The 19,986-nt window shown below is 44.5% G+C and overlaps 1 protein-coding gene across 1 annotated transcript in view; it reads right to left on the bottom strand.

Annotated features, from left to right (window-relative positions):
• ARHGEF33 (Rho guanine nucleotide exchange factor 33) overlaps positions 1-19,986 on the bottom strand; it is a 705,710-nt gene that overhangs the window by 378,516 nt on the left and 307,208 nt on the right. Inside the window, exon 9 of the mRNA XM_085609742.1 lies at positions 16,687-16,819. Coding sequence (XP_085465868.1) covers positions 16,687-16,819 — 133 coding nt within the window. The remainder of the gene's footprint in view (positions 1-16,686; positions 16,820-19,986) is intronic.

Genomic DNA, 19,986 nt, shown 5'->3' with positions numbered 1-19,986 from the left:
TGATGTTTGTTCATGACTCATGTCCACCAGCTATATTGTTGATTCCCTGTATTAGCTTTACGGGCTTCTACATTTCATTCAGCACATAGTCTTCTCCATCATTGAGGCCCAGGATGTTTTTGGCTTCTTGCAATGTAGCCACTTGGATTTGCTGTTGGTGCCAGTTGAAGATGATTCTGAAGGAATCTCGAAATACTGAGAGATTGACAATGCACCCGGTAGCGATGGAGTGCATTGTTAATCTCTCACTGTTGTGTAATCACTTGATCAAAATTAATTGGGTGCATGAGTGTATTGTCCTCTGAACATGGGCGTAAGTCAGAACTGAGTCAGATAAGCCCTCCCTTCCTGGAAGCAGCGCTCCCCACATGCACTCCTTTTTATGGCTCAAAAATACTCATGTTGATTTTGACCACTCTTTATTCAATTTCTTTATCCAAAATAATCATTTTTCAACCGTAGTGTTGTTGAGTCAACTTCTTTACTTTTTCGTCATGATGATTAGTCTTCATTCAAAAGAATACAATATTGTGGCACCCCATTGAGTAGTCATGGTATGCTCATATGCTTCCTTTATCCCAATGCATTTTGGTCTGTGCACTTTTTCAGGGGTACGTTATACTAGGGAATGGTGAAACGACGAATAAACAAATGATACTCTGAAATGGAGTGCATAACAAATACTGCTAAATCCAGATCCCTTGGCATTTATATAGTTAAATAGTCAAGGTGCTCATTATGCTGTGAAATTCCAGCATCTATGAGAAATGTTGCAAAGTGAAACTCCAGCTGTTGTACTTGAAGGAATGTCCTCCCTTATATGGACTTTGTATTTGTTTTAAGAATTCTGATGCCAGGGAGAATTATTTCCTGTTCTGCATTTAACTATTGAGAAGTCCTGAAAGCAGCAGTATTGTGTGGCTTTTTCTGCAGTATGCACTCTTTCATTCAGAATTTGTGTGTCCATGGGAAGCTGTCTGGTCGGAAGTTGTTTGATTGCATGATGTGAGTTATCCAATGTGTGCGATTTAACTCAATTTGACCTATACCATAGTCTTTTAGGATGACCTTGAACACACTCTATACAAACCCATCTATGTCTTTGCCTTTGACACCAAGTGTGGCTTCTCATAACGCATTCTCCTGGACCAATTTTGTAGATCTTCTAATATGACTTTAAGAGTTCTGTTGAGGTAATACAATTCCAGCCTTTTCTTTCTGAATAATTCTATTTCTACTCTCTCTAACCTGTGTCTCTGGCTTATTCTATTGTGGGGATGCACTCGCCCAGGTCATGGAGGTCCTTTTTGATTTTGCCTAGCTCCTCTCTTTCAGCACCACAAGTCATCCCTGTAGCCCTTGAAAAAGTCTCACAGAAAGCCCCTCATGACTTCACCACCTTCTCTGGTGGTATGGTTGTTACTCATCAACTCCAGTCGACTCCAGTAGAAGGGATTAGTGGATCACAGACTCAGTCAAATGTGAGAGTAGTTGGGAAAATCTTGACAGGAACAGAGGACATGAAAATACAGTCTCCAGTAGGTACAGAAGCAGCAGGGGTTGTGAGGTTACCGGATGCTTTAACAGTACTGGTTACCATTGGACCCATAGTGTTGATCTATGACCCAGACCAAGCGAAAATTGGCAGTCTAGCACAGTCAACTGCGGCAGAGAGAATCACTACCTAAGAGAATGGCACAGTGAGTGAAATAGGACAGGCTTCGAGACCTATATAATGGAGTACGCCATTGCCAGCCACCACAGACTCCTCTAGAGGACCGGTGGATATGAGACCGGTGAGACCAAGGTCTTTGGCCGAGTCGAGATCAGACCTGAGAATGTGGGTACCATTCCATTTTGATAACTTTATTTCGGTCGGAGACCATAAAAGCACAGAATAAATAACAAGAAAATTACACATTTCATTTAAAACAATAAATAATGTCAAGTTAATACAATAGTTAAAAAATGTATTAAACTGATGTTATCAAAAGACTCATTTGGTAAAAGACAAAAGTGTTTAAAGAAAACTTTTCCTTCTGCGCCAGAACCCATGTAAAAAACGAGACATAGCAAAAACAATTGGGGGGTGAGTATCATATCTTAAGACCCTGCATGCGAGCATGCAGTGTCTAAACCCTAAGTTCTTGCAAATGGGAATGAGCCACTTTTTCCTTATTGAATGGTATGCAGGACAGAAAAACAAGACATGACATATATCTTCACTGCTATGATTACATGCCGGGCAGACTGCATTTTCCGATCTTGTCCATTTGCAGGTGAATACTCTAAGCGGTAAGGTACCATACCTCAACTGCAAATAAAGCTTCCTAGCAAGAGACGGATAAATTACATCAAGAAAGGCCTCTGCTCTTGTTTCTAGTTTTACTAGGAGAAACTCATTAGTGAGTTTCCCCAAAGAGCTTGAACCATGTAAGGTTGCTAATCTCAGCTCCCTTATGTGGCCTCTTAGATCAGGTTTAGAAATCCGTATGCAGGCTACCTCCGGTAGTTCCCAGAGATCGGTCCTGCCGATCTTTATGCTGAGAGCCTTAATATGGGATAGCCATGAAATGTTCTTGCTTTTAATTAATGGCCAGACCTCTAGGAATTCTTCTCTGAAAGGTGCCAGTTCATGCACCGTCCAGAGCCTTTTCCAGTAGAGTAAAGGTCGGAGAATTGCCAAGTCTTCAATTGGTTCAAGCCCCAGGTCGAGGCGTAGGGGGATGAGCGGTGTACTTACAGGAAGGCCAACGAGTCTTCTCATAAAGCCCTGCTCAACCAGGGTTAATTTGGCAATGTTTTTATGGCCCCATAACTCCGCCCCGTACAATGAAGCTGATCTAGCTTGCAATCGGTATATTTCAGCTACTGGAGCTGCTGGTTTATATACCGAGGCTTGCTGGACTTTGCAAAGGCCCCCTGCTATTTGAGACAGCCTCAGCCATGATTTTACGATTTGAGGTCCCCAATCAAAATTCTCGGTCAACGTAATTCCAAGGTAGACAAAAGTCCTGACTCTCTCGAGGGGGGAGCCATTTAAGGTAGGATTTGGTCGAGTCTGTTTGGGAGGATTGAAGATCATGAATTTAGTCTTTTCTAGATTGATCTCCAAGCCTCTGGAAGTACAGAATGCCAGGAAACCATCCAAGATGCGCTGGATGCCCGATGATGTTTTAGATATCAGCAGAGTATCATCGGCAAACATCAGAGCGGGCACTCTACCGGTAGCCAATCTTGGGGCGTCATTATTAGGGACATCAGCCAGATGAGTAACAAGACCATTGATGTATAGGCTGAACAATGTTGGAGCCAAAACGCATCCTTGGCGCACTCCCTTCCTTACGGGAAAACGTGAGGATAAATCGCCGTGTCTCCCGCATCTAACCTGGGCGTAATTACCACTGTGAAATCTAGTCAAGATATCCAACAGGTAGGGTGGGAGACCCATTTCTGCCAGGACTTCCCATAGTTTTTCTCTTGGGACAAGATCAAAGGCAGCTCGCAGGTCCACAAAGATGAGGTAGAGACTGCCACCCTCTACTCTCACACTTTTCCAATATAGAACCTGGAGCCGGAAGATCTGGTCAATGGTGGAAATCCCAGATCTGAACCCTGCCTGTAATGTAGTCAAGATGTTGTTATCATCCACCCATTCCTGTATTCTATCCAAGATAATCCTGCCCATTAATTTCTGGGTGGTGTCAATAAGGCTAATTGGTCTATAATTAGCCGGCTTCAATGGGCAGCCTTTTTTAAATATGGGAACTATCTCCGCGCCCAACCAAGTGTCTGGCAAAGCGGCCCCCATCAGAATGGAATTGAATAGTACCACCAAATACGGGGCCCAGATTTTTGGTTGGGAGCGGAATAAGTCCGGTGGTATTTTATCCAGGCCAGGTGCTTTGTTAGAAAGGAGCTTGTTTATTGCGATTTCTACTTCTTTAAGAGTGATAGCCACAGGAAGTTCTGTCACAGGAGTGGCTACACCCATCAAAGATGGTTGAGGCTGGCATACATGTGAAGGTGCTAAAATAAAAGGGCGAGGATGAATCTCAGCATTAGATATACTAGAATCAATTCCTCTCATCAAACTAGACTCGAGAGACATGTCTGTAGAAGAAAGGTCCTCCGAATCCCCATACAGTTCCCCAAAATGGGATTCCCAAACTTGTGGAGCTATGTTAGCAACAAGGGATGGTACTACCCCATTCCCGTCAGAGTTCACAATGGCCCAAAACGCCTTAGGATCTCTACATATAAGAGCTAATCTTAGATCCTCCCATCTTTGCTCCTCCCAATCCATCTTCCCCCTGGCGATAGCCTTCTTATAGTCTAGACGAAGTTTCTTTATGTTGGTCCTGTCGTTACCTTTGATTGCCGCGAGCAGGTCCTTTTTTGCTTTTCTACAGGGTTCCTTATACCAGGGGTGTGATCTAAGCTGGTGTTGTTTGTTTCCCACTGGGTTAAATAGGCCCCTCAGATTATTAACTAAGTGAGTATGGATCTTAGTTGAGTCACTCAAGTTGTCTATACCTACATCCCCCATTGCGGAAAGAGATGGCAAAGCTGTCTGATATACTTGCGCAAGTTTAGCAGGGGATTTCAAAAAATAGGGCCATTTTATTCTCCTCCTATTATTAGAAAGAAGTACCGGGAGTATAGGGCTATTTGAATTGGGAGGAGAGTTAGTTAGACCAAAACTACCCGGTTTCAAAGTCAGGACAAGGGCGTTGTGGTCGCTATCTTGCCTGGGGTGGATTTCAAACTCTAATAAATTGCCCCAATGTCTTGCTTCCATTAATATATAGTCGATATTAGATTTTTGGCCTGGTCTGTTGAACGTGGGATGGCCTGGGCAATCGGGTTCCAATCTCCCATTACAGGCCCTTAGGGATAGTGCAAGAGTTAAAGATTTAATTTGAAGGACGAGCGGAGTCCAGGCTCTGACAGGAGACATCTGTGGTTCACGTATATGCCAGAACTGATCTTCTTCGTCTGGCTCGCCCATATTAGGAGGCTCAAGGGGTTCAAATTGGCAGTTAAGGTCGCCTCCTATTATTAATTGCGGTGGGGGGTCTAAAGACAATATAAAATGCTTTAATGCATCTATTACACCAGATTCTTGGCCATTCTTGACTGGCCTTGAATAGACGTTTATTAAAGCAACCGATGGTTTGTCTTTTAGGGTTAAAAGGACGCATTGAACATCCAGGGAGTTAGTTGGAATCACGGTTGCCTGGGCTCCCAAATGAGTCCCTACCCAAATTGAAAGACCACCCGAAGGCCTCCCTCTGCCACTTGTGGTTGCCAAAGTGTCGAAAGTGGCATAACCAATCCTTGAATTTTCTTTGGTGGCCCACGTTTCTTGCATAAGGCAGATGTCATGAGTACCTACAAAATCACTCCATTCCAAGTTAGATAACTTGTTTTTTATCCCTGCCACATTCCAAGACAATATTTTTATTCCCTCGCCTAGTGCTCTATTCCTATTTACTGGGTCGCCAGGCGTAGAATCTGTGCAGAATTCAGTTGTTTGAGGGTTTGTTGCTGTTGTGGCGCCCAGAAGGTTGACATTACACAGAAGATCATCAGGGGGAACAACCAAGTCTTCATGGGTGGTGTGTTTTATTTCCACTCTTGCGGTCAGGGGAGAAGATACTGGCAGAGATTCTAAAATTGCACTCACATATCTATCCTTTTCTACAGCTGATTGGACGCCCATAGCTTTGTCAGGTTGGGGTACAGGACTCGAGTACACGACTGGTCAGTCCACCTCCTCCAACACACTGAATCTATTTTTTTGGGCAAAAAGTGACAACAAGGGCATATTCTGGGTCTCTTCCACTGATCTAGCGTACAATTTATTTTGGCCCCCCGCCCAACTCATACCCCTGATCTGTCCTACTCTATGCTGTGGGGCTGGATAGAAATATGACAGATGTAATGGGATAATTTGAGTGTTAGGTCTAAAGGGTGTCCTGTTGCAGATATAATTTACAGCAAGTGGATGTCTAAAATTGACAATGACACAATTTCCTGTGATGGACTTAGGAGTAGGCCCAATCCAATCTAGTCTCCGAACACCCAGAATTTCTCCAGAGATGTTATAGGGGAGGGGGCTGTTTAAATTGAACCAGTGTATACATTTGTTTTTTAGATCCGAGAAATCCTCGTTCTTCCCTTTAAGTAGGGGGGGAACACCAGCAAGCACAACAACATACGGGAGAGATTCAGGTGGCAAGTCAATACAGGGTAATGCAGTGTTAGGTCCCTCAGTAAGAGTATTTCTATGATCTCTAGCTCGACTGTCTGGATATTTTTCCCCCGCATTGGTAATCTCCCTCTGTGTTCTGGAACTTTCTGGGTCTGTAGTCCCAGTCAGAGAAATAGTTGCAGCGGGAGCAATCATGTCAACTATTTGAGGGGGAGCAGGGAAGGTTTCAGTGGCGGCGGAAACGTTGTTGTCGGCAAGAACAGGACAAGGGGGGAAGTTAGTGGAGTCTGTAGGCTGCTTGGTTTTGCCAAAGCCGGCGTTGTTAATGGTGGAGACCAATCTGTCCAACCTAGACAGGAGGGATTTAAAATGGGAACCAAGTAGATGTTCGATATGGGCCTGGAGATCTAAAATCATATGAGTGGCCCACAGAGGAGCCTGCGTGGGGGGCAGGGTAGGAGAACTATCGATCGGTGCAGAGGAGTTAATTAGAGGCTTATTCTTCCTTAGTGTTTTGTTCTTCCTAACCCTAGGTTTCTTGCCTAAATTACGAGTCACAGAAGCCTTATTAGGAGGAGAGTGACGCGGGGAGTTGGGAACCTGGAAGGCGTGCGTATCACTAGTAGTGGGCTGTGCGCAGGGTAGATCAGCGAAGGAACAAATAAAAGAGGAATTAAGATCAAGGGCGTTAGTTGTGGCAATTGACACATCCTCCACTATTTGAGAAGAAGGGGGAATTGCAGGAGTAATTGATAAACGCCGCTCTGTATTTTCTATGGCCGAGGCCACGGCTCCAATTGTCTGCTGCAGCATTTTATCAATAGCTGTCAAGCTTGGGAGGGGTTGCGCAGTTGTAGTCTGTTGCCTAGTTGTTGGGCGTGAAGTAGATAGACTAGCATTTTTACCATTGCGTTTCATAGTTACAACCAAAGTGTAAAGTACACACAATTGCACAAAATTTTACAGTTGATCCCTTAAGTGTTAGTTGACACAAAGCTGTAAGGGGGGATAACCGATAAGCTTGTAGTTCAGAATGTCAACCGATTCAGACACATGAGATAAGTCAGGGATTTAGAATGCATATCAGACTTGTGTCACAGTACCTTGATTGCTGATATATCCAGTTGCGAAAATGTCAGTGGGGTAGCCCGGCCCGGCCTCTTGTGGCCCCTGACGGCCACAGACGGCCCGCCCTCTGCCCGGGCTCAGCCCGGCGACGCCCGCGCGCGTCCGCGAGGCGGAGGGTGAGCTGGGTTTTTGTAGCGCCTCCAGGCGCTGTTGGCGGGCTGAGGGCGGTATCTTCCTTGAAGGGATGGACGCCGGGAATTGTAGTCCCTTCCAACCGCGGCCGCGAGAGTGCCTAACGCGGCGGCGGGAGGGAGACGCAGGCCAGGAACAGCCCACAACGATGTCGGAACCAGAAGGTTGCTTGCACCACACACCGGCGCTGCCTCAGGTAAGCTCAAGACCCCCGCTCCGCCGAGGGTGAGCTGGGTTTTTGTAGCGCCTCCAGGCGCTGTTGGCGGGCTGAGGGCGGTATCTTCCTTGAAGGGATGGACGCCGGGAATTGTAGTCCCTTCCAACCGCGGCCGCGAGAGTGCCTAACGCGGCGGCGGGAGGGAGACGCAGGCCAGGAACAGCCCACAACGATGTCGGAACCAGAAGGTTGCTTGCACCACACACCGGCGCTGCCTCAGGTAAGCTCAAGACCCCCGCTCCGCCGAGGGTGAGCTGGGTTTTTGTAGCGCCTCCAGGCGCTGTTGGCGGGCTGAGGGCGGTATCTTCCTTGAAGGGATGGACGCCGGGAATTGTAGTCCCTTCCAACCGCGGCCGCGAGAGTGCCTAACGCGGCGGCGGGAGGGAGACGCAGGCCAGGAACAGCCCACAACGATGTCGGAACCAGAAGGTTGCTTGCACCACACACCGGCGCTGCCTCAGGTAAGCTCAAGACCCCCGCTCCGCCGAGGGTGAGCTGGGTTTTTGTAGCGCCTCCAGGCGCTGTTGGCGGGCTGAGGGCGGTATCTTCCTTGAAGGGATGGACGCCGGGAATTGTAGTCCCTTCCAACCGCGGCCGCGAGAGTGCCTAACGCGGCGGCGGGAGGGAGACGCAGGCCAGGAACAGCCCACAACGATGTCGGAACCAGAAGGTTGCTTGCACCACACACCGGCGCTGCCTCAGGTAAGCTCAAGACCCCCGCTCCGCCGAGGGTGAGCTGGGTTTTTGTAGCGCCTCCAGGCGCTGTTGGCGGGCTGAGGGCGGTATCTTCCTTGAAGGGATGGACGCCGGGAATTGTAGTCCCTTCCAACCGCGGCCGCGAGAGTGCCTAACGCGGCGGCGGGAGGGAGACGCAGGCCAGGAACAGCCCACAACGATGTCGGAACCAGAAGGTTGCTTGCACCACACACCGGCGCTGCCTCAGGTAAGCTCAAGACCCACCTGTGACGAACCAAAATGGTAGGACGACAGGGAATAGTGAGCAAGATGAGTTAGGAAAAAGGCCAGTCTCCAGGAACGCAGCAGAGGAGAGTAAGTCTCGAGATCAGAGCTGCGAGTATGATGAACGGAATGGTGCAGCTTGTTGAGAAACGTTGAGAGGTGCCATGGGGGCAAGGATGTTGGATGCAGCGAGATTGAAAGCAGAAGTAGATGGAATAATTAATGGAAATCTGCCTTTGGACAGCATAGATCTTTCTGAACAGGATGAGCTGCTTTTTGTTGCAAAAGATGTGACTCGTAAAGCAAGGACTGCACATGAGAAACTGACAGATTTGGCAAAAAGGTACAAGGTGGATTTGTCCAAAACGAAGGCCCTGCAGGGGAGCCATAGGTTGCAGTATAGTGATCAAGAACTGGAAAAAAAGAGGGTCATAGGATTGAGGACGCACATCAGAGATTTTATTGTAGGGATGCGTGCATGGATCATGCTTGATAAATGGGAGGAAAGGTGGTCTAAGAAGAAGAGCTCCAAAAAGACTGCAGTAGAGATGCCACCTCTGGGTGGAGGGATGTTGGGGGTAGAGAATTACCCTTTATGAGAGGTACAGAATGGAGGATACGTGCATGTGCCTTGGAGTAGAGATGATTTGGCTGCGTTTACGAACGACTTTCCTCGGCTGAGGGAAAAGCCCGTAGAATGGTACAAGCAGGTTGATCGCTTTGTCAAAATCTCGAAAGTATTGTGGATTGATTTAAACACATTATTTGACATCGTAGTACCAGGTGATTTATGGTCAGTTTGTAAAGTTGCGGTTGAATGGCTGACTTCTGAGTCAGAAAGAGATTCTGTCACGAATGGTCCGTCACCTATAGTTATGAAAAAGTTTGAACAAGTGATTGCATGGTTGAAGTTGAAGATCTCACCTCAAGATATTGATTGGGTTAAGATAGACCAAACTGTTCAGGATCCAAAAGAGATGGTGCATGAGTATTACGAACGTCTTTTGCAAGCCTTCAAACAGTACAGTAGGTTAGACACCTTAGACCCCAAGGATATGGGACAGTTTGTTTCAAAGTTTGTCTTGGGACTGAGACCAGAGGTTAGTCTCATGATACAGCAACATTTGATTTGTTGGCAGAACAGGCCGGTAGATGAAATTTTGCGGTATGCAAGGTACTGTAGTGACGAGGTAGACTCGAAGCACCGGAAGTTGAAAGACAAACTGATGCTAGTCCAGATGCAAATGGCTCAGGTCCAACCTACTGGAGGGACGCTGGGAAGAAGACAGGGAAATTATCAAGGGAACCAGAATGTACAAGGACAGGAAAAAGGAAAACCTTTAAACCCTTTTTATTTTTAAGTTTTATTAGCCATCAATTGTATACAGAAAACCAAAGCAAACATTGCTCAGTAAAGTCGAATAAGTAAATGCCATCTTCAAAACACAAATGAAAGTTCCGGAGACAAGATGCAGTAACAATATTCAGAAAAAAAACAACATAAGTACAAAAAGTATACACAGAAGTAAATAGTATAAGCATTATCTAAACTAGTCCCAATGAAGACTTAACCAGATCCTTTCAAATTTAACTCTTGACCTAGGACCCCTAGCTTTAGCCAAGGCCAATTCTAATTCATAAATCCCCCTAAGTAGTGCCCAGAATTCAGTAATTTTCGGGCTGGTGGTTTGGATCCATGCCCTGGCAATGCACAAGCAGGAACAAGCTATAATAATTGAAACCAGCGACTTTGAAGACCCTAAGACGGGAATGGATGTGGCGACATTGAGGAAGACCACTGCGTGTCATCTTTGTCACCAGTTCGGGCATTGGAAACGCAAGTGTCCCTTGAACCCAGCAAACCAGGTGCAGCAGGAGGTAGAGGTAGCTCAGGTGTCTGCACCCAAAATGGTCAATACAGTGACAAGGCCGAAATCAATGAAAGGGGGGACATTCAGTCCGCAGGTACAAGTTCCCCAGCCACCGAGAGTCCCACAGGGAACTCGGATCTATCAGCAGATGCCTCTTTTTGAAGGCTATGATGAGTACAGCCCAGGCCAGTTGGCATGATGGTGCCTGAGGGGAGAGGAGGACTGCACACTTGGAGCAGTCTTGGAGGTAGACCAGAAGGGACCGTTTGTGAAAGCTGATGTTGACGGTCACCCTACCACCTTTTTGGCTGACACTGGTGCTACCCATTCTACTGTAAGATCAGCAGTAGTTCCTAACCTACCCCTCTCGGGACAATCGATCCAAATTGTTGGAGCAGCAAACAAGAAAATGACTAACCCATTGACAGAGCCGATCCCTGTGAAAATCGGAACTTTCTGAGACCAACACCAGTTTGTGGCAGCCCCCCCCACACCCCCCCCCCCCCCCCGTGCCGCAGAGCTCTTTGACAGGGCCGGTTTTTGGCCGATTTTGTTACAGGGCCGATTTTGCAGCTATGCCAGTCCGGCCCTGTGTACTTCTAAGGATGTTTTCACTACTGACACCTTTTCTTTTATTCTCTTGCCTGGTGAAAATGCTAAGTAGAGATGTCATCCTAGAGTTAGTGTAGGGACAGATTGATTGCATTTTTTTTCTTTTAGGTTAATGACTTCTAACATAGAGATTGGAGCAGTTATCGGTTGCCTTATGCTTCTGGAGCTAACTATTCTTCTTATTTTGAGTCGGATGAGACTCCTGCGTAGGATATTTTTTGTATTAGTGCCAATTTATTTTCTAAACCTCGTGCTGAGGTGCTTGTATGTGCAATTATTTTTGGCTTTGTAAGAAACCCCTAAATTTTGAAATTCGGAGTCAGTAATCCTTTAGAGTTTCAAACTTATTTTGCTTGATTATGTGATAACATTGGATTTTCTTCCCTTTACACTATTTAGCAGATAGAAAGATCCTGGTGACCTGAGAGGATTCTTGGTGATGGTAAGATAGATAAGAATCCGGCTTTATCACCTTTAAACTACAGCGAAAGATCGAGCCTTTGATCCACAAAAAATCCTTTGACCAGGAGCCCGACTACTTGAAAACATAATTCAATTTCAGAACTATAATGGCGTCCTGAATTTATGGTCAACCAATGCCACGTCTCTATGGCCGTGTGGTGTATTATGAAGAGAAGTTGTCAGAGTGATCACTTTTAGCAGGTCTAGGAATCCAGACCTCTCTCTGTTCGTCCTTAAGGCAACAGACAGGGCAGATCATCTGTTCTTCCAGTAAAAATGTGCCCATAAAACATCTGAGGGACCACACTGAATGCAGTCTGCCTAACTTTAGCTCTGGCAAACTGTCATTATCATCAAAGCTGGACAATCCCTTCAATGGCTACCAATCAAGGCCCACTATGCCTTTTACACAAAACACTTTATGCCCTGGTTTCGGGCTATTCCTCCAGGAGGTTCCTGTACTATGTCAGAAACGCCCCAAAACCTCCCCTCCCTCTTTCTTCAAGTTGAAATAATTGAGCCAATATATTTCCTCTGTAATTCGTCCTTTACATACTCCACCCCAGTTCCCCTAGCGCCATGAAGCGACCTGATTGCACAAGCATTTTTCATAGTGCCTATTGGTGGATTTCAAAAGTGGGTGGCACTGAACGAGTGAGCAAGCACATCTGAAATGAAGGAGGGTGTTTTATGATTTTTCAATTTGCCAGCTATCCATTAAATTCTGTGTCTCCATTGAAAAAAAGTGTAGTAAATTAAATGGGGCTACCAAAAAGCATTGTATCATTGCTATCTATAAACAAAGATGTTAAATAAAATAAGCTTTTGGTGACATGAAAATCAACAGAGCTTTAATTTAAAACCTGCATTTCAGAAAATGGATATCCACATGTAACACCAATAATTGTCTTTTCTACATCGGTCTTTGCAGAAAAAAAAGTAAATTCCCACCCACCAAGCATCTGGGAACTGCTTAAAGCTTTTAAATATTGCAGTGAAGTGAAGCCAGGGCACGGATACTGTGCTAATGATGACCCCACCCAGCCCCCTGGTACTGCCAGAGGCAGTCGGTGGGAGATGAGGAGCTGTGAAACTTCTGCTGTTGCAGACGTCCAGCATTTGAACCAGAAGGTCTGTCATGTGCAACTCACAGTTTAGGATGCCAAGCAGAAGAAAGGAGCTCACATTAGCAACATGAGTGAGAAGAGCAGCACGTCTTTGGCATACTGCTGCAGGCGCGTGCTCTCCACCCCTTGAGGACAGCCTTCCAGGGCTAGAACTAACTGCCAAATTCCTCCCCCAACACAACCGCTCAGCACCACCCAACCCAACATTCACACTGTAAGCCAGCTCTGCCCCCTGTCATTCACTTGCATGAAGCTCTGCTGGCTCCACCCTGGGCCACAACAATAGCGCCCCATTGCAGACTTAGAAAGAGCTACTAGAACAGGCCATGCCCACCAGCCCTGACATCATTGCACTTGTCTGGAGATTGAGGACGAGTGAAACTTCAACTGGCAGAAAGACCCACTCCCTCACACCTCCCTCCCTCTAAACAATCACAGTCTCTGCTGATTTACTGTGAGCAACCTGACACCCGTGGCCCTGAAATGCTCCCAATGTTCCTTCTCCACCTTGAGTTGGAAAGCAACCCCCCTACGCTCCTTAACAACAGCCTCCAGTGGCTTTACAAAAACAACAAATAAAATATAATGGATAACGGTCCATAAAACGCTGAAGGTTAGAACTCCTGCATCTGATGAGATAATGCAAAATATCTTAAAATGTAAGCGGTTCGAGGGATGAGTGATTCTCCACCAAAGCTCCACACTCTAGAGCTCCCTGAAGCCTCTCTTCTTCACAGAAGTGAATTACCTAACTTAAGAAGAGCTCTAGAAACCCACTTTACTTATGGACTCCAGGTGCCTCCTGTTCAACTTATTTCAATGTAATTGTTTATTAAAGCGACAAACATCTTATAAAGCTTCCAGAACTTTCAGGGAAACCAGGAAAACGCTTAAACATTCATCTTGTTAAAATGTGTGAGATTACCATTGATAAGCCATAATAAAATATGATTGTGTTATTCGCCTTTCTAGTTCTACACTTTATAAATACATCAACTGTAATTTTACTTTACTATTCAATTTTTTTAATTTATCCTGCAGTTCCATTGACAGACATAAATCTCGCTAACGCTCGCAATTAGGAAGGGTCGTGCCAAGGGCGTCCCTTCCTATTAGCGAGTCTCACCGCAATGTATGATTGTTTTGCAATGCAAATGTGGTCGCAAAACACTCACAGTTTACCATGGTAAGCCACTCGCAAACGGGAAGCGGCCCCTAAGGGATCCCTTCCCCTTTGTCAATGGGTGTGAAAATATTTTTTAAGAGCAGGCATTGGTCACAGGGACCACTGCCTACCCTCAAAAAATGAAACTGAAAAATTTCATTTTTCTTTTTTAAATGCATCCCGTTTTCCTTTAAGGAAAACGGGCTGTATTTAAAAAACTGCTTTATTTAAAAAGCAGTCACAGACATGGTGGTATGCTGACCGTGATTGCTGAAAAAGTAAAGAAATAGATTTTTTTTCTATTTCTTTACTTTTGCAGCAATCGCGGCACCCGCGCTTTACTTTAACATGAAAAAGAGTGGGCCGCCATTTTTTTTTCTATTTGTTTACTACATGCTTGTTTGGTGTGATAAAGGAGGGTCTCCTGCTAGCTCGGGCAGAGCGCGGACAGGCTCCCCTGGAGCCGCCGGTTATTATTTATTTTCAGCCCTTGTTCAGGCTGTCACGCCTTCCCCTAATCCCTCAACAGCAGCGATAACTGGAAGCCGCAAAAAGAGCAGGGGCCCCATGTCAACCCCGGCCAGACGGCGGCTCAATCGAGACAGGCAAAAGGGCGCTCATCAAGTAGCTGTTTCCCTCTTCGTGGCGTGTCGGGCCAATGTGCAGAGTGTACTTTTATAGCACCATGATAGGTGCCGCATTGTTTAGCTGGCGCTGGTGTTAAATTACATGTATTATTTAATTTCTATTAAAAAGTGCACATTGAACCGCTTCTTGGTGCTTATTGATAAAACCTGTTAGTATTATCCTACATAATGGCTTTAATTACACATCGAAAAGATTAAATACTGACTTGGCCCCGTCACTATTTAAACCTGTGACACGTAAGGTATATATTCATACCTCATCGGTAGGTACATTAATACACCGAGCTACCTTAGAAACATAATTGCCTAGTCACTGCTGTTGGTATAACTGTCTGAAACGCAGAGATGAGTTTATGTTCGCTAAAAGGCGGAGTCGAAGCACGCGCTTTGACTTTTAGCGCTCCACATATCGGCCCAGTAGCTAGCGCATTCACCCATTGAGGGTCCCGGGTTCTCCACAACCCACCCGCCATTTCAGCCCAGCCATCTGTGTTTTCGAAAGGACAAGCTGACAAAACACTGAAAACCCACCGCATTTCATAAGAGTGAAAGGAAATGTCTATGCGTCATACAACAATACACAAAAGGCAATCAAATAAACAAACGCCAGGATCTGTATTTCCATATTTACCTTCGCGGTACACGGAAGTTTCAGTTTCTCACAATTTACGCTATTTACTCTCGCAGGCTGTGGTTTGTTTCCGCTTTGTACCTGTGTTTATATTGTTTTTAATGACACTTTGTGGCATTGAAACTGATTATTACACTTGTTGGCGCCTTGGGGAACGCAGTCTAATTCAGATATTGGGTTTTGTACGAGCACGGCGTTTTTTTAAAATGTTTTACACAATTGCCCTATTTGTCGACATCTTGCATTCCAGTTTGTCTCGTTCTCAGTGGCAGGTAACCGTCGCTGAACACCCACGTGAAGCAAGCAGAAACAAGGGGAATTATGTTCATTTCACATCACAGCACAACACACATCCAATGAATGGGAACATTCTAAACTTCTGAGTTGGTCTATACATAGACTTTTGTACCTGAAATACAAATACTGTGCTAGGCAGTGTGCTCTCAAAACGCATAGTCGTTTACAATGTCAATAGCTTAAACTCGCGTAAATGCAAGACCTATTGCAGTGCAAATGCTTCTTTAAGCTGCTAGTCCGTAATGTAGAGCAGCTGTTCTGCAACACTTACTCAGGGGGTGTGCGACTGCTTAGAAAAATACATAATTGTAGCATATTAACAAAGTATATACACATAAAAAAGAAACACATTTTAAAATATTCTATAAATGTGAGGGCCTTTGAAATTGGAGGCTAGAATTAAGTTGGTATTCTTAGCTTGGTTCGTGGAGCAGAGAAGGTACAACACATTTAATCCATTATTAACAAATGGTAGCCTCAACTGAAGCACTAGTGGGAACCCATAAATATAAAGCATTTATTAGGAGTAAAAAACTAAAAAGTTATATGCTACGGACTATCATATCGCTTTGTCTTTTAGAAATTAAACTACATTTTGAAAAGCTATAACCTTCCCCTTAAAATTGGGATTTTTTTGTTTGTGAACTGAACAAGCTATTTGCCATTTTAGTATGGATCTATGTGTATTGTCTTGAGGTTCGATTCTTAGAAATCTTTGGCCGGGTCTCTGGCTGCCCTTAATGATTCAGTGAGGATCCACTGAAGTCTAAAGATTATGGGGCATATTATCAAGGACGGCGTTAAAATTATCGCCGCTTTAGCTGCAGGAAACTGCCGCTAAAAGCGGCGATAATGGGCTTGATAATAATATGCCCTTGAGAATTCCAATAGAAGCCCATGTTCTGGTGTAAACATGGGCTTCTATGGGAATTCTCAAGGGCATATTATCAAGCCCATTATCGCCGCTTTAGCGACAGTTTCCTGTTGCTAAAGCGGCGATAATTTTAACGCCGTGCTTGATAATATGCCCCTAAGAACCGCTGTAGAAGAGCATGAAACACAAGATTAAATTGTAGGCACCTCGAATAGGACGCGGATGCTATACCGGGCTGGTTGCAGCAAACTGTTTGCTTAAGCCATGTGCGAGACTTAAAATTTAAACAATGTCAAGCTTTATTCTCGTTCATTTTTTACTTGCTCTGTTTGTATGTAAAACGCACCTCGTCATTTGTGAGCTTCAGAAATATATCCCCCAGGATTCCCTGGCGTGACCACTTTAGCACCCTCTCTTCCAGTGTGTGGAGCAGGTCAATGTGCAGCTGGGCCAGGTATCGCAAAGAGCTTGGAAAGAAACTAGTAAAAGAGAATTACACTGATTAATGACACAAGCAGACGGCATAAAAGCACACACGACTTTTATAATATGAGCATTGTACATGCTAGGAAGTTAGTACTAATATTAACATCAAAACTATATTTTACTGACCGCCATCAAGTGATTTTCCAACGAGACATTAACTTTTTCTTTCCACACTGGGTACCTGTGCGTTTACCTCTGAATATTGAGAACTGCATTCCATCTTTCTAGGACTGGACCATTTTATCTGTTCAACACATCTTACATCAGGTACCGCAACAAGATCACCCCTGGATTTATCTCCAGTCTCACTTTGAGCCACCGCTTGACACCCAAGGCATGGAATACTCAGGCCCAGAGCCGGCACACTGCTCCTGCCTACAAAGATTCACTGAGACAATAAAATGATGGATGTAAATGGTTAAGCAAACACTCCTTAACCACTGGGAATTTCTCATGGTTGGCATTCTATTCCATCATTTTAGCTTGTCTGTGCCATTACAAAGATTACCTCCCACATGAGAACCAAGGTTGGTTCTGTCCCCAAAGGAGAAGTCCGGAACAAACTGCTTGACCACCTCCCCACTACACAGTCACATGTTACCTCAAACAGGTTATGGAATACTCAAAGGCTGCATCCAAATTTCTGGAAAACATTTGAAAATTCCCAAAATAAAAGAAATCGAAAGCTTGTTCGCAGGTGTAATTATACCTAATGTACAATTAAGTAGGTGAACATTTATTTTTGGGGAGACATTGCACTTTTTAACTTTTTCTATTTTTCTCCACAGGCGGAATGTTTTTTTCTATAATAATAACAATAATTTTTCCTTATTGCTCAGTGAATTCTGTATAGATACTTGTAACCACAGACTCATCACTTTTTCAATATTCTGCAGGCATGAGGCTGGATCTGGAAGCTCTTAGCAGTCCCCCTGCAGCCGGATGGTGGCGTTGTCTGGCTCCGTGCCAATGTCATTCTGCTCAGGAAATTATAGGCAGAACTGCACGTAGGCGCCACTTGAGCACGCTGATGCCAGTTCCTTTCTTTCAGCGCCATCAGACACGAATCCAGAGCCCTTAAGACAGTATTCCTCGTCACCATAACATCAATGTGGCAGGTAAGTTACCTGAAAATCCTCTCTATCAACCTGCCATACACTACTTCTTTCCCAGACAAGCTGGTCCTGAGAACCTGAGCTTCTTTTCTTCTGGAAGTTGTGACTCTTTTTCGCGTTCGGCAAAACATCACCCAACCGGCGTTCTTTCCTCCGCCTCAACCCTCTAAGGAGCAGGATCATATAAGGGCTCTTGGCTTTTACATTGATTGTACCAGGGTGCATCGTATGGACAATCAGTTCTTTGTGGGATTTGCTGGAGCAAAAAAGGGCAAGCCAGGATAGAAGAGGGCTACCGCTCGGTAAATAGTTTTCTGCATTAAAATCTGCTATGGATAGGGCAAGAAGCAGCCCCATGAAGGTTTGCAGGCTTATTCCACCAGAGTCAAGGCTGCTACCACTGCGTTGGCATGCGGAGTACCTGTTCTGGATATTTGCCAGGCTGTTACTTAATACATTCGTGAAGCACTAGTGCCTGGAGTCCAGGTGTAAAGTACAAATCCAAGGAAATGAAGGCAGAATATAAATAAAATGTCCGTATCAATAATCCTTGGTTAAAAGCAGATTTATTCTTCAGGTTAAAAGGAAGTCACTGGAGGACGTCTGTTGCGGCAGAAATCCAACTGCAGACTAACATTCTTCAGTTTGGCATTCTCTGCCGCAACAGATGCAAGACACGAGCACTCCTTGAAAGTAAACACACTCTCAAGAAGCGCACGCTACAGAACACAGAATGTGCAACAAGAACATGACATCAAGGTAAACCAATGTTACACATATACCTACGTACTCTACATCATCTCCCTTTTTTTAATAAAGGAAAAACAGGCTGTTAGAATTAGAAAAATTAAGACAAATAAAAATCCTTACATTTTGCAGGAAATGAACAGTTCCTTGTAGGTCTGATTGATACAGATGTTGTGGGTGTGGGAGAAGCATAATTGATCTGTGAATCTGAGTCTTGGGAAGTGGATTGAGTAGGGCTGTAAGGAGCGGTTTGAGAGAATTGTGTGTGAGAATTGTCAGAAGGTGAGCCAATGGGGAAATGAGAACAAGAAGATAAATCAAAAGAGTGTTTAGTCATCCTAATTCTATTAGCTTGTTCAGGGGAAAGTTTAACTATAGCTCTTTTATTCCACCACCCCTTTTTATCCAAAAAAACTGACCCCTTTGCAACTTTTAAAATTTTTGAGTGGGTAAAGAAAATGTCAAAACACCTTTAGTGACTCTACATGGATTTTTGGTCATCACCCAATCACCAACCTGGAATGTATGTACAACAGGTGTAACAACAGAATCAAAGTCTCTCCTTTGTACTTCCTGTTGCATCAAGACATTCCTTCTAAGAATATGCTTATCTTTACAAGCTAAGCAATTACTGTCTTTACTTGAAAGACCTTTTATCCAAGATGGGCAAATGTTCCCATTTGGATTACTTCTTTTCAGTAATCTAAAGGGAGAAATGCCAGTAGTGGAATGAGGGGTAACAATGTATGACCAAATCTTTTTTCTTAGAAAGTCTTCAACATCAACATTGGTGGAAATAGCAGACTGAATACCCTCCTTAAAAAATCTATTCATTCTTTCAATAAGACCGTTCGAGGAAGGAGAGTACAATGCAACTCTTAGATGCTTAATGTCGTGTGCATTAAAATACTCCTGCATTAAAGAAGAACAAAAATGGGACCCATTATCCGTTACAACTTCTCTTGGAGAACCCTCAGCTAGAAAAACTCTATTGAGAAATTTAATGACAGCATGAGAATTTGGAGTTTCACAAAAATCAAAATCAACCCATTTTGAATGATAATCAATGAGAGTAATAATAAACTGTCTATGCTGAGGCAAAAGAACAAAAGGCCCAGCAAAATCTATTGCAATTTTGGACCAAGGCTCCTCAGGTAAAGGAACACAGTGTAAAGGAAGATGAGATGTCTTCCAATGTTTATCTGAAACCAAACATGTTTTACAATTGTTAATCCAATTAGATATATCTCCATCTAGACCTGGCCACCAAAAGTGTTCTTTGAGTTTTCTAGAAGTGG

This window comes from Triturus cristatus, chromosome 6 (assembly GCF_964204655.1).
Source record: "Triturus cristatus chromosome 6, aTriCri1.1, whole genome shotgun sequence".
NCBI classification, from domain to species: Eukaryota; Metazoa; Chordata; class Amphibia; order Caudata; family Salamandridae; genus Triturus; species Triturus cristatus.
This window is presented reverse-complemented; position numbering and strand designations above follow the sequence as displayed.